The sequence below is a fragment of the Lethenteron reissneri genome, chromosome 16 (genome assembly GCF_015708825.2).
Source record: "Lethenteron reissneri isolate LAM-NWPU_2019-01 chromosome 16, ASM1570882v1, whole genome shotgun sequence".
In the NCBI taxonomy this organism is placed as follows: domain Eukaryota; kingdom Metazoa; phylum Chordata; class Hyperoartia; order Petromyzontiformes; family Petromyzontidae; genus Lethenteron; species Lethenteron reissneri.
The window spans coordinates 15,676,028-15,689,415 of record NC_083794.1 but is presented as its reverse complement, the minus strand read 5'-3'; the positions used below and the strand labels follow the sequence as shown (position 1 = coordinate 15,689,415).

The following is a 13,388-nucleotide window of genomic DNA, read 5'->3' as shown; positions in this document are numbered from 1 at the left end:
TCTTGGGTTTGACCTTAATTTATAATCTCCAAAACGTCAAATGGGCAGCAAGAAACAGCAACGACTAAATGGGCGTCACATTCTCATAATTACAAATGTATGAGATTGTGTATACTTTGCCAATGAGAAAGTCCTGTTAGTTGCAAACATTAATCTGAACATAGCTTTAACATCCACAATATAATTTTTGTTGGTTATATCACTTAAATATAAATGTGTCGTTAAACCCTCCACCACTCGACATAGCTTTAACAAATACAACAATGGGACCTCATTAAGGCATCAGATCATCAGAAAGGTGACAAACGAGAGGGGGTCGTTCAGTCCACATCGCTCATTTGGGAAGAAAACCACACAAGTCAGAAGGCAGCCAGAAATTGATATTTCCAACAATTACCCAAGTTGTGGTCTGCCAGGAGGTGGCAATGTTGCCAAATATAATCCCAATTGAGAAATTTGAGGGTAATATTAAGGTAACTACAACTGCAGTATTAACCTGGCAGCCAATGAACCTCTGGAACAAGCGATGAATGTGCTATGGCTAGGATATGTCACTGCCAATGTTAGAAAGCAGACAGTCAGGTGGGGTCTGAAGAGTTAATATACGTATATATGGAGGGATATATTTCATCACCATATTTATTTTTGTTCACAGAAACTTGTTTTAGATAGGGAAGCCACCACAAAAAGTCTCCAAACTGCTTTAGAAGTGTCCAGGCCAAGTTTTGACAGGAGAGTAACGATTGCTACATATTTCCCAATTAAGTGATTCGGAATATTTCAAATGTGGCAAATTTGGACCGTGACCCCAGCACACTAAATAATTGTGATGAATAACTTCAAATCTAAACACATGAATGTTCAGACAAACTCTGCTTCAGGTTGTTGTCCTTCCTCTGCACCTCCGATGAGCACAGTTGGCTACTACGTACTGTGCAAAAGAAGTTCAACATACGCACATATATTCAAAGAAAGATACCTCTGTCAGTCACCAGCTGCTGGTGCGCTGAGAGCTCAGCCTCCAGCTGCTCACAGGCTTTCCTCTCTCTCCACACCTGCTCCTGCAGCTTCAGCACCTGCTGGACTTGGCTCTTTTTGAAGAAATCCTGCAATGGTGTGGCAGGCCTGCCAGAAATCAAAGCACATGCCATCTTCACACCAGCTTATTTAATACCTCCATACAATTTAAATGCATAAAACATCGACATGCAGCTACTTAACTGCACATATTCTCACAAAATAATCATTAGCACTGTTGTGGAGAATATACTGTAAATCTTGACTTAAAGCCTTCGTGACTGCAAGGATTCATATTCTTAGGTTTTTTCGGTAAAGTCATGTAGGTAAAAAATAATTTTTTTTATAAAAATTTATAAAAGTAAAATAAAAATCACGACGTTTCGGAGGCAACACAAGCTTCCGTCTTCAGGTGGAACCGTCACAACACGCTTGCTGTATCAAGTAAAAGAGAAATTCCAAGAGACCCGGCCTTGTATATATACTGGTTGAGGGGGGAGGAGCCAGGGTAGGCCCCTGGATAGGAGTTTTTTATTATAAGGTTGGTGCGGCTGAGGCTGCTGCTAGTCTACATAACAAAAGACTGAGCCTTTGTTATGTAGACTGGTTGAGAGGGGGAGGTGCCAGAGTTGTTAAGGTGCGGCTACTGCTAATGGGACTGAGCCTTTGTTATGTAGATGGTAGAAGCAAAAAAGCAGGTCAGGAAGAAACAGCCTCTTGCTATGTTGCTGGGTAGGTAAAACTTAAAGCAGGAAACCAGCGTGTGAAAAGAAGCTAAACATGATAAAACAAGACTGGCTGTCTATCAGTAAACTGTACGGTAACTAAAGAATAGTTGCCTGTCAAATAAGATGGCTCATGGCATTTCTGACCAACACCACCTGGCCAGTGAATTAAAACATTGTACATCAGGCCCTCAGGATGAACGGATACTCTTACCGCACCATCCGCCAAGCTGTTTCTCCCACCATACAGAAACAGCCACTTGAAACTCCGATCAAAACTATCACGTTGCCATACATAGCAGGCGTGACCAAAAAGATCTCCTAAATTCTAAACAAACATAAGATCCAAGTCCGATTCAGTACAGTACATAAAATCCGTGATCTAATTCCATCTGTGAAAGATGTCATTCCTGACTTACAATACCCTGGAGTCTACAGAGTTGCAGCTGTGGTGATTGTTATATTGGAGAAATGAAACATCATATCTCTGATCGTGTCCACGAGCACAATTCAGATCTGAAACACAGCAAAATTGAGTCTTCCGCCGTTGCCGATCATTGCTACAATGCTGTGGGCTCTCATAAGATTGTCTTTTCTGAGACCAAGGAACTCTGAAAACCTCCTGGCTACCACCAAAGGTTTGTACACGAAGCCATCCAGATATACAAACACAGACATAATTTCAACCGTGATGATGGGTACAAACTGAGTAATCATTGGAAAGATTTATTAACCATGCAAAAAAAATTTAACTACACATATTCAGACCATCTTATTTGACAGGCAACTATTCTTTAGTTACCGTACAGTTTACTGATAGACAGCCAGTCTTGTTTTTATCATGTTTAGCGTCTTTTCACACGCTGGTTTTCTGCTTTAAGTTTTACCCACCCAGCAACATAGCAAGAGGTTGTTTCTTCCTGACCTGCTTTTTTGCTTCTACCATCTACATAACAATGGCTCAGTCCCATTAGCAGTAGCCGCACCTTAACAACTCTGGCACCTCCCCCTCTCAACCAGTCTGAGCCTTTGTTATGTATGTAATAAAGGTCGTTGAAGCGACTTCTGGAATCCGGTTTTTATTCGTCTTTCATTACAACACTCCTTCAAGCTGCTGACAGACAGCGTGAGAGGGATAGAAAGAGAGAAACACGCGCAGCCACGTGGCAAGCTGGACCCCCGCTCTCGCGTGGCCTCTTCCCTTCGTTCGTTCCAGTTCTGCCGTGTTGTTCATCTCCACCCCTATTTAATACCCGGGTCACGTGGTACGTTTCCACCAATCCTGGTTAGCCTCTATGGAATCTTCCAGACTCCACCGTAGGCTCCTGGGACCACGCCCCTGACTCGTCTCCCCATTGGCTGTGGCTAAAGCCAGCAGAACCAATCCTCTACTTACAGCTGTCACCTTTCCATTACGTCAGGGCCACGCCCCTAGGCTTCCCCCCATTGCCTATGGACCAGGACCGGCAGAGCCAATCATCGTGACGAGTTGTGATCCATCAACGACCCGGATATATCCTCACATTACATGTAGACTAGCAGCAGCCTCAGCCACACCAACCTTATCATAATAAAAAAACTCCTATCCAGGGGCCTACCCTGGCTTCTCCCCCCTCAACCAGTATATATACAAGGCCGGGTCTCTTGGAATTTCTCTTTTACTTGATACAGCGTGCTGTGACGGTTCCACCTGAAGACGGAAGCTTGTGTTGCCTCCGAAACGTCGTGATTTTTATTTTTTACCTACGTGACTTTACCGAAAAAACCTAAGAGTATATCGCCTTCCTAAAATGTGTGCTCTTCCTAATATTTTGTTTAGCAAACTTTTACGTTCATAAAAACTATATTGTGTGCTTTGTTCTAACTCTTAAATGACCTGTTTTAAATGTAACATATTTTAATTCATAATTAGACTTTGAATTTTTTTAGAAAAGAGTGTGCTTTTTCAATTAAAATAATTCACCCGGATTCATGCCTTGAGATGGACATATTGTTTGCGTGTCCAGATTCGATATATTTGATTGAATGTGGGCTTTGTTAAAAGGGAATTTCTGTTAATTACAAACTCATACTTACGAAGTTTTGGAGGGTGCGTGCTGCAGCATATGTCTGGTTTTGTTTCGCAAGGGAGTGACAGTAGCATATGTGTCCTCTGCCTCCTGAAACGACTCCATCAGTCCCATTGCTGGTGCTGACAATGGACAGTCACATTCATAAATAACGTCAACTGCACTTTAAATGTCACAATGCAAGATAACAAGTAAAAATAATGTGTTTTTAGTCACTACGCCCCACACCCACTGGAACTCCCTACCCAAGCAACTCTGCCTGGTTGCCTCGCTCTCTGCTCAAAATATTCCTCTTCAGCCCCATGCCTTCACAACCCCTTCATTTCCTCTGTTCCCTCCTTCCCTTGAAAATTCGTGTTGGATACAACCATATTTGAAAATGTGATTTGTAACTTTGATCCTTACCCATGTATCGATATTTACATTTTAATGTGCAATTTAGAGGGACTGTGTATTGTCTTCGTGTGGTCGGGGAATTGTTTTTGTTGTTGCTTTGCTGCCTTGCCCAAGCTTGCATTTAGTGTTGAAAAATCGGCAGGAATTGATGTACTTACGCAATTTGTTCTTACTGTAGTTCTATTTATGTATTTTTAGTCACTTGCTTACCTTTCCTATACTTTGTATTGCTTGCTGTTGTAACTTTATTACCCACCCCGACTGGTCATCTGTGAAAGAGCTTCATAGCTCATCAGATTTTTTCCAGGATATATATTCTGATTCTGAATAGGTGCCTAAGTGCTTGATTGAGGAATAGTGAGTCTACACAAATTAACTTTCTCAAGCCCTCTCGTCGTGGCTAGCAGACCTTTGGCATATAGCTCCTGAACATATTGATATATGCTGCAATAGTGGCTGAGAGCAGGCCAGTAGCTGGGGGTCCGTGAATAGATGAGCGAGCAAGTGAATCGCTTCCATTTTCTTCTTCCCTAGCTCAGTCACTCCCATGCCCTCGAGTGTTTCTCCTCTGTATTCCTGCACCGAGATGTTCGTGTCTTTATGGGCGTGCACGATCATTGTAAGATGTTGGAATGTTGGAGGTATCTTTATTCAAATATGCACATCCTGTCAAAATCTCCACTTACCTACAGAATGCAGAAGATATTCCAAGTCATCTGCCAAGTTGTTTGAATCCTTGTTATCGACCAGAAACTGCATTATTTCTCTCAACTCATTCTGTATATTACAAAAATAAAATTACCACTCAGAACCTAGAACATGTTTATACAATCACATTGTTACTGTTTCCTGAGGTTGACTCAGTGGTAGAGCAAGTGGCTCGCAATCGGAAGGATGCGAGTCCAAATCCTGATTTGGGGGGTTTACTCTGCCCATCATTCCTCTGGGGTTGATAAAAATGAGTACCACTTTGTGGGAAAATAATCAGTGGTTATCGACTCGCCCCTCACCTTAAGAATGCGGAATTTACGCCACTGGGCCAGACCTCTAAATGGGAGAGGGGCACCATCGCAACGCTCACTGGAACAGGTAACCACTTTTGACTTTTATTGCATTCAAGTACAAGAAGTTGAGGCACATAGCCTTTATGTCAATATACAAGTGTTTGGTAAAAATAATACCATTAAAATATAAATGTAATGAACAACGTAAAACGGTATCAAAGGAGCAGCCCTGAAATTGCGTGTTCAAGGGACTGCTGCGAATAAGGGCCTCCACAAGAGAGAGCTCTAGAGTTATTGGTCTAAGCTTCCACGTTGACCAGATGTACTGGAATGGGTAGCCATAGCCACAATTTACCCCACCACACACGACCTACCAATCGACTGCAGTGCTCCCATTTATACCACTAGGTAGAGAAGCAGTGGGGGTGGTATTTGCAGTGATTTGCCCCATTACTTCAACTGCCGTGCCAAAAGATGTAATAGAATAGGTGAAGTCTGGATGGCATGTCCAGTGTGCTAACCATTACACCACTTTGACAGCTTCCAAAAAACAAAGTGCCTCAGGCAAAAATGTATTTCTCAATGGCGTTTATTGCAGATGGAGAAGATAACTGTTCAGCACCTGTGTGTGGAGTGATAGCGTCTCCATTTTGAGCTGCACCTCGGGATCTGTCATCAAGAAGAACAGGAAGGCCACTGCCAACTGCCAACCACACATGGCATACAGCATGGCATACATGAGGGGGGGGTGTTATAAAACACGTACACACAACCCACACTTGGTTGAACCAGGTAAGAACGAGAGACCAGGAGGTGTCTCAGACTGAGCACACATCTTGTAGTAGGGCATGTAGTGCAGAATATAGAAATCGAAGTAAAAACAACTAAAAATTTGTTAGTTAATGTGTTGACTAAATACTGGCATGAAGCAAGAAACTTTTGGCTTCCGAGCATCAGGCTGAAGTGGATTAAACTATTGTTTTTGCTTCATCATCTATGTTCATCCAAGCAATAACAGTGACACCTTGTGAATATTACTCTGTCTGGCATCGTGAAAGGCCTCTTACCTTAGCCAGCTCCATGTCAGAGGCACTCCGGGTCAGCAGCTCACTCCAATCCACCACCGAACCCATCACAGCCTGCCGCTCTGAAGCCACACAAATGACATCCATATCACACAGGCTTATACACAACTGTCATAGGTGCCTTGTAACATTAGTGGAAGGTGCCTTGCAAATAAATGTAAATTACTATTAATACATGATTGACCAGCTGCATATTTTTCCTGTGTTATTAAACCATCTTGTTAAATCTTAGAATACACTTACACAACATTTACAGATGTTAAAGCTACAGTGCATTCTCTATAAAGTACCAGTGTACACCACTTAATTATTTATGTATTTTTTTACATGTTTTATTGGGTGTAATATGCAAAAATTTATAATTGACGCATAAATTATATATTTAAAATGATTGTGTCATTACATGTGTAGTGGTGATACGCGCTGGGATTAGGGATCGTATGCCAGCGCGTAATGATTGGCTGTGTATGTGGTGACGCGCGCTGACGGTGGAGGATCAGGGGTCAGCGCGGGGTCGTGGGTTACGGGGTACTGATTGGCTGTGGGCCGGTGACGCGCTGAGAGGGAGTGACCGGGTGGCAGCGCGGTGTGATTGGTGGAGTAGTGTTAACACGCGCTGGGGAAAACGGATCGTAGAGAGAGTGCGTCGTGATTGGTTCACTAAGGAGCGATGCTCACGTCGACGTCCGCATCAGCTCCGTCTCTCGTGAGCAGGGGCTATAAAAGGGGATGCACACAGGCGTAAGGGCAGTATGTAACCAGCGAAGAATGAAGACGGGGATGAAGACATAGGGCCCTGCGGTACCTAGTCCCGCTGTCCTAACGGGACCGGGACTCTGTGTAACCCAGAGGCGAGTGTAGTGTGTGTAGCCATAGGCATAGAGTCTACACGAGCCGAATGTATTGTGTGTAGCCAGAGGCATAGGGTCTACACGAGTCAAGTGTATTGTGTGTAGCCAGAGGCATAGGGTCTACACGAGTCAAGTGTATTGTGTGTAGCCAGACGCATAGAGTCTACACGAGTTAAGTGGAGTGTATAGTCCAAAGGATAGAGACCACCCGTTGTATTGTGACACGTCAAGATTTAATAAAAGTGTGTTACCCGTCAAGAAGTTCCTGCCGTCAATTCCAATACTTCACATGTGTAGTGAAGTATATTGGGTTACTACGGCGATTAGCGCCAGCTACTGATAAGAAAGTGGAGCTGCAAGTGTTAGAGCTTCTCGCTGGCACCAGGGCAGAGGTCGCAAACGGGTTTTGATTCCTTACCCGTACCCGGCTGCACCAGGGTCGCAAACGGGTACCCGTACCCTACCCGATACCCGTACCCGGCCGGGTATCGGGTAGGGTACGGGTACCCGATTGCGACCTCTGGGATGAAGCCATGTTGCAGGCGCGGGTGGGTTGATTCTAGGAACTTGAATTGTGAGAAGAGACAAGACGTTGGGAAATGAGTGACAAACGGTTACTCACCAGTGACTCACGGCCTACCCGTACCCGGCCGCACCAGGGTTGCCAACGGGTACCCGTATCCGGCCGGGTACGGGTAGCCGGGTATCGGGTAGGGTACGGGTATCGGGTACCCGATTGCGACCTTTGCACCAGGGTATGTTACGGCATGGAAAGGGGGCCCTTGGGGGCATAGTTCTGGTGACCGTTAGAAAGGGGGCAGAGAGGATGTGACAGGTGGTTGAACCCGAGGGGGACAGGTGGTGTGGGCCCAGAACCTTTTGGGAAGATCGAGAAGGAGGCGGAGCTGACGGCAGGGGAGGCCACGCTCAGGGGATAAAATGGGGGCCCTGGGAGCCGTGCTACACCTCTTCGCTCTTCGATCGTCACGTTCAGCCTCGTGGGTCAGGCAATATGTTAACCGACTGACCCGGAAATGTAGCTACCCCGTTGTGGTCCAGTTAATCTGTTGTGGTTTATGTAAGTGCCCTGTTGGGGTCGAGAAATAAACGCGTTGCCTCCAAGTCAAATGTGTGCCTCCGTGGAACCCACTGCACATATGTGCAATGTAGGTGTCAATTTACATCATGGACACCCATGCAAACGAGATGTACCATTTCAAGGGATTTTCCAGATGAAATATTTTCATGAATAAAAATATATGTGACTGAGTTTACATGCTGTACAAGGGGTAACAAACTGTGCCTATCTTCCACTTGTGTAATGTAGCTCTCAGGGAAACCATCTTGTCTTTATGTATATTTTTTGTAAATAAAGTCCACTGACAACTTAACGAGTAACTGCGAGTGACTATATACACTTGGGTAGTTACATAGCTTCTAGTCTCAAGACAACTCGCAGACGATGGAGACGGCCCGTTCCAAAGCGACAACGACGATGGCGATTCCCCACACCAACAGCCACCAGCTCTGGCTCGTGCCGGCTCTCGTGCCGGCTCTCGTGCCGGCTCTCGTGCCGGCTCTCGTGCCTCGCCTGTTCTGGCCACGCCCCTATTCTCGAATTCTCCTCGCCACACCTGCTCTGTCAATCACCGCCCTAATTACACTTCCCCTGCCATTGGATCCCGTGCTCCCCCTCACGTGACCCTGTCAATGTTTGTCTCATCAATTGTCATGTCCATCAGTAGCTATGGTCCCAGGGAACCATACTGTCCCACTATCGCTCTGTACTGACTTTACACTTGCATTGCTATTGTAATGAGAGCGCCATCGCCTAAATTATCAGGGGGGCGTATATTAATTATACAGTCCATGCTTATCCATAGTGGGGTTTACATCTGGGGGAAAGGTGAGAGGTGGTTCCACCAGGGAAGCATCTGGAACGTTCAGGAAGGTTCCAGCAGGGGCGTGGCCAGAGGCGGGGCTTAGTCTCGTGAGGGGGATATAAGCGGGACACAGAGAAACGCAAAGGGTCGGTGCTGAAGACTGAAGAGGAGCCCCACCGCTGCTGCCCCGCCATCTCCATCGACCACGTCCTCCAGCCGCTCAGCCGCTCCCTAGCGCACCGTCAGCCAACGGTGCGTTGGAGAGCGGGTGAGCGCCACGTGGCGCGGGGCAGCGTAGCCACACGAAGAGTAGACATCCGCAAGAGAAAGAGACACGTGGCTGTACCGAGCTTTATTTGAATAAACAACCAAAGTTATTTACCTTGTCGGAGACCACTCATTACACTGTGAATATCTACATTACCACAAATATGATCATATATCACAGCATAGCAAAACACCGATTATCCATCTGTTCTTAAAATGTGACACCAAACACACGTACCAAATAATTTTCCTGCCAAATGCATTGATTTACTTGAATCTATTTGTATGAATATAACATAGAATGACACAGGAAGCATTATCAGCATCGCCACGTAACACAAGTTCAGCTGGTTTAAACGCATCAAAATTACAAAATCCAAGCTCCGGAAGCCACGAATTACAGGAATCTGCGAAGTGCATTAATTCACAGATTACTCCCAATTTTCTACTCTATCCTTAAACCACGTCACACTGCATCGGCAGCAGATTAGCATTATGTATTTCCATTTAAATGAGTTTATAGCATTGGGAATTTTAAATGGGGTTGCCGGCTGTTTTGCAATGTGCTTAAGGGTTTAAACAGTGGAGCTTACAGATAAAATCGCTAAGCTATAGGAGCCATGATATGGGGACCATATCACCAGATTATTGGGAGTTCTGCTCTAAAGCAATAGAGAAGCTCCAATGAGAGAGAAGATACGTGCAGGCTGTGGCACACAGCATCTGAAGTAAGCCGAAGTGGTCAGAACCAAATCCTCACGTACGGCCCAAGATATAATTAACTGCAATTGACATGAGTTTAACTTTATAAATCTTCTAGAGATGAGACATAACACTATATACTATTGACTAAAATTTTCAACCTTAAAGCATTACCTTTAAAGTTAGGAGGGTCTCATTGGCGTTTTTGGCATAAACAATACATGTAACATTGGAATAATATTATAGAGATAGCTTACTTTTCAAAAAGGTAGAGACGAATGTAACTTTCTTTTCGTGAGAGTCCTCCACAGAGCTAACATCTGTGTCATTGTTTCTGTTGAAAAAATAATGGCGATAAAAAAAAAATAATGTGTAAGACAAATATATAATGAAATATAAATCCCCTGCTCAATACCTCTACATGCTGTGTCAGACATGGGGGTAGCTTGAGCATTCTTCACCATGCTGATCAGTATGGGTTATTGAAGGGGCGCTCAGGAACAGTTGAAATACAGTAGTATTCACCGCGAATGTTCAAAGTGGCTGGGATAAGAACTTTGCTTGCTAGTTCAACCCTCTACCAGCAATATAATAAACTTAAACACTCTGACAGACCACTCACCTTGAAATAGAACTATAATGCTAATGAGACAACATTCAACCCAAAAGCATAGATGCAACAAGAGTATACCTACTGCCTCTGTTACAAAGCGTGCATCTTTATAACGTATGAAAATATTGATATACAATTCATATTCTTTGGTTCTTTCGGTAGTCACGTAAATAGAAAATAAATAATTTGAAAAATAAAGTGAATAAAAATAATAAATTAAATAGAAAACAAAAAACCACTAACGTATACTCTTTGGTTTTTTCGGTAAAGTCACGTTACCGAAAGAACCAAAGAGTATGGATTCCTGCAGTCGGGAAAACTTCAAATCTAGATTAAACCACTAACGTAGACTGTAGCCTGGTTCTTAATCGGTGTGAGTGTACTGGCAGTCTATAATGTAGACTGTAGCCCTGTTCTTAACCTCGGTGAGCATACTGGCAGTCTACATTATAGACTGCTGAAAGAACCAAAGAATATGAATTCATGCAGTCACGAAACTTTTAAGTAAAAAAATTATATACAATTTGCTCTTCAGTGACTGGTGCCATGTTTTCATTATTTCTTCTAACAGCAATCCCTCACTTAACACGTGTTCACACAAAGCGTTTTCGCTATTACGCAGATCTTCCATGAGGGAACAATTTTCCCACAACGCAGTTCGTGCCCCATGATAACGCAGTTCGTGCCCCATGATAACGCAGTTCGTGCCCCATGATAACGCAGTTCGTGCCCCATGATAACGCAGTTCGTGCCCCATGATAACGCAGTTCGTGCCCCATGATAACGCAGTTCGTGCCCCATGATAACGCAGTTCGTGCCCCATGATAACGCAGTTCGTGCCCCATGATAACGCAGTTCGTGCCCCATGATAACGCAGTTCGTGCCCCATGATAACGCAGTTCGTGCCCCATGATAACGCAGTTCGTGCCCCATGATAACGCAGTTCGTGCCCCATGATAACGCAGTTCGTGCCCCATGATAACGCAGTTCGTGCCCCATGATAACGCAGTTCGTGCCCCATGATAACGCAGTTCGTGCCCCATGATAACGCAGTTCGTGCCCCATGATAACGCAGTTCCTGAGTGGTCGACGACGAGCTACTTTCTTGAGCTGCGCGGCTGAGCGGTGCAATATAGTACATGGAATGATACAGGAACGCTGCGGTGTACCCTCCGTTATGTGTCCGCCATCGTACTGGGTATGCATACGTCGTAATTCACCAACCTTTATCGTTATATTATTAAGGGGAAAATTATTTCCGCTTTACACGTTTTTAGCTTAACACAGAACTTTTCAGGAACGCATTTACCACTTTAAATGAGGACTAACTGGACTATACAATCAAGGAATGCACTTATGTTTAATCAAAAAATATCTCTTTGTTTGAAAGGTCTTTTCAAATGAGCTCTGTTGCAGCTCATGATTTATGTGCACAGTGTTTCATTTACACATTTCTTCCAAATTAAATACCTTCAATAGACATTTACTCTTCCCAGAATTTCAAGTTATAAAACTGAAGGCTCGCAACAGCCAGTAATTTAATTACTTTGGTGGCATTCAAACACTACTATGTAATACACGAATTTCATCAAACTAAGGCATGCACACACAATAACTAGCTTATCATAAAAGTACTTACATCTTTTCAACAAGACTTAGAAATAATCTGAAGTCTTGCAGCTCTGAGAGCACTTCTGTCCGTGAAACGTCCAGACAGTTTATCTGTGAAACCAAGGTTATACGTCAGCATTTCTAATGAACACATCATAAACACATGGCCGATGCAGACACATTCTCCAGAAATGGATGATGAAAGACTTGAGATTGTTAATTCATTGACCAAACCGGTAACCGCAATGTAAATCACCTAAAGAGGTACACTTATCCAATTAACCTAGATCCTTAGGGTGCCACGGTGGCGAAATGTTAATTACCTCGCTTGGTATACAAGAGGTCGTGGGTTCGATCCCGATCATGACGCCTGTTTATTTGGAGTTTGCGTGTCTCTCTCCCAGTGGGCGTGTGGGTTTTCCCTCCGCAGTTGGAATCATGCGTTTAGAGTATTTGGCTGCTATAAACGTCTACATGATAAGCCACTTCGTTGAGCGATCATTTGTGGCAAGATCTCTTCTGGAAAAGAGCTATATATACTGTACATGTCAGTGGGCCTTACCTGGTAAAATAAAAATGGGTTTTAGTCTAGTTTTTACTTTAAAAAACTCAATATTTTATAATTTACTTTTAACACATATGTGTGAATTTAGTAACACATATATGGTATTAAAGGGTTGCTCATATACCATTTTTAAAAAATCTGTACATCAGGAAACATTAATATCTAATTATTATCAGGCCTCATGGTGTAAAGTGCTGTCTCGAACTAAAATCCACCATCTCTTCAGGCCTCTACGTGCTAGATAGAGGGCAGTGTCCAAAACGCTGCCGATTTTATATTTTCATATGAATGCAGTGTTATTGGCGCATGTGGATTTCTTTGTTTGTGCTTGTGCACCACTGCCAAAGCAGTACTGTATCACCAATTGACCTCTAGCAATGTGAAAGACTCAACACAGAAGATCCCGATTTAAAACTTTCGTGACTGCAGGGATTCAACTTCTTGGTTCTTTCGGTAAAGTCACGTAGAAGGGAAATAATTTATGTTTTATTTTTATATAATGAATGTTTAATTTTTATTATTTTATTATTTCCCTTCTACGTGACTTTACCGAAAGAACCAAGACAGAAGATTATTATTTGGTTCTTTCGGTTAAGTCAC

At 43.6% G+C, this 13,388-nt stretch overlaps 1 protein-coding gene across 4 annotated transcripts in view; it reads right to left on the bottom strand.

The window, feature by feature from the left end:
• LOC133343086 (nuclear mitotic apparatus protein 1-like) overlaps positions 1–13,388 on the bottom strand; it is a 38,836-nt gene that overhangs the window by 23,746 nt on the left and 1,702 nt on the right. For all 4 annotated transcript variants that reach the window (XM_061552582.1, XM_061552583.1, XM_061552584.1 and 1 more), the window contains exons 2-8: positions 12,252–12,334; positions 10,257–10,333; positions 6,279–6,358; positions 5,834–5,914; positions 4,894–4,984; positions 3,819–3,933; positions 980–1,125 (exon numbers count right to left, since the gene is read on the bottom strand). In XM_061552582.1, coding sequence (XP_061408566.1) covers positions 980–1,125; positions 3,819–3,933; positions 4,894–4,984; positions 5,834–5,914; positions 6,279–6,358; positions 10,257–10,333; positions 12,252–12,334 — 673 coding nt within the window. The remainder of the gene's footprint in view (positions 1–979; positions 1,126–3,818; positions 3,934–4,893; positions 4,985–5,833; positions 5,915–6,278; positions 6,359–10,256; positions 10,334–12,251; positions 12,335–13,388) is intronic.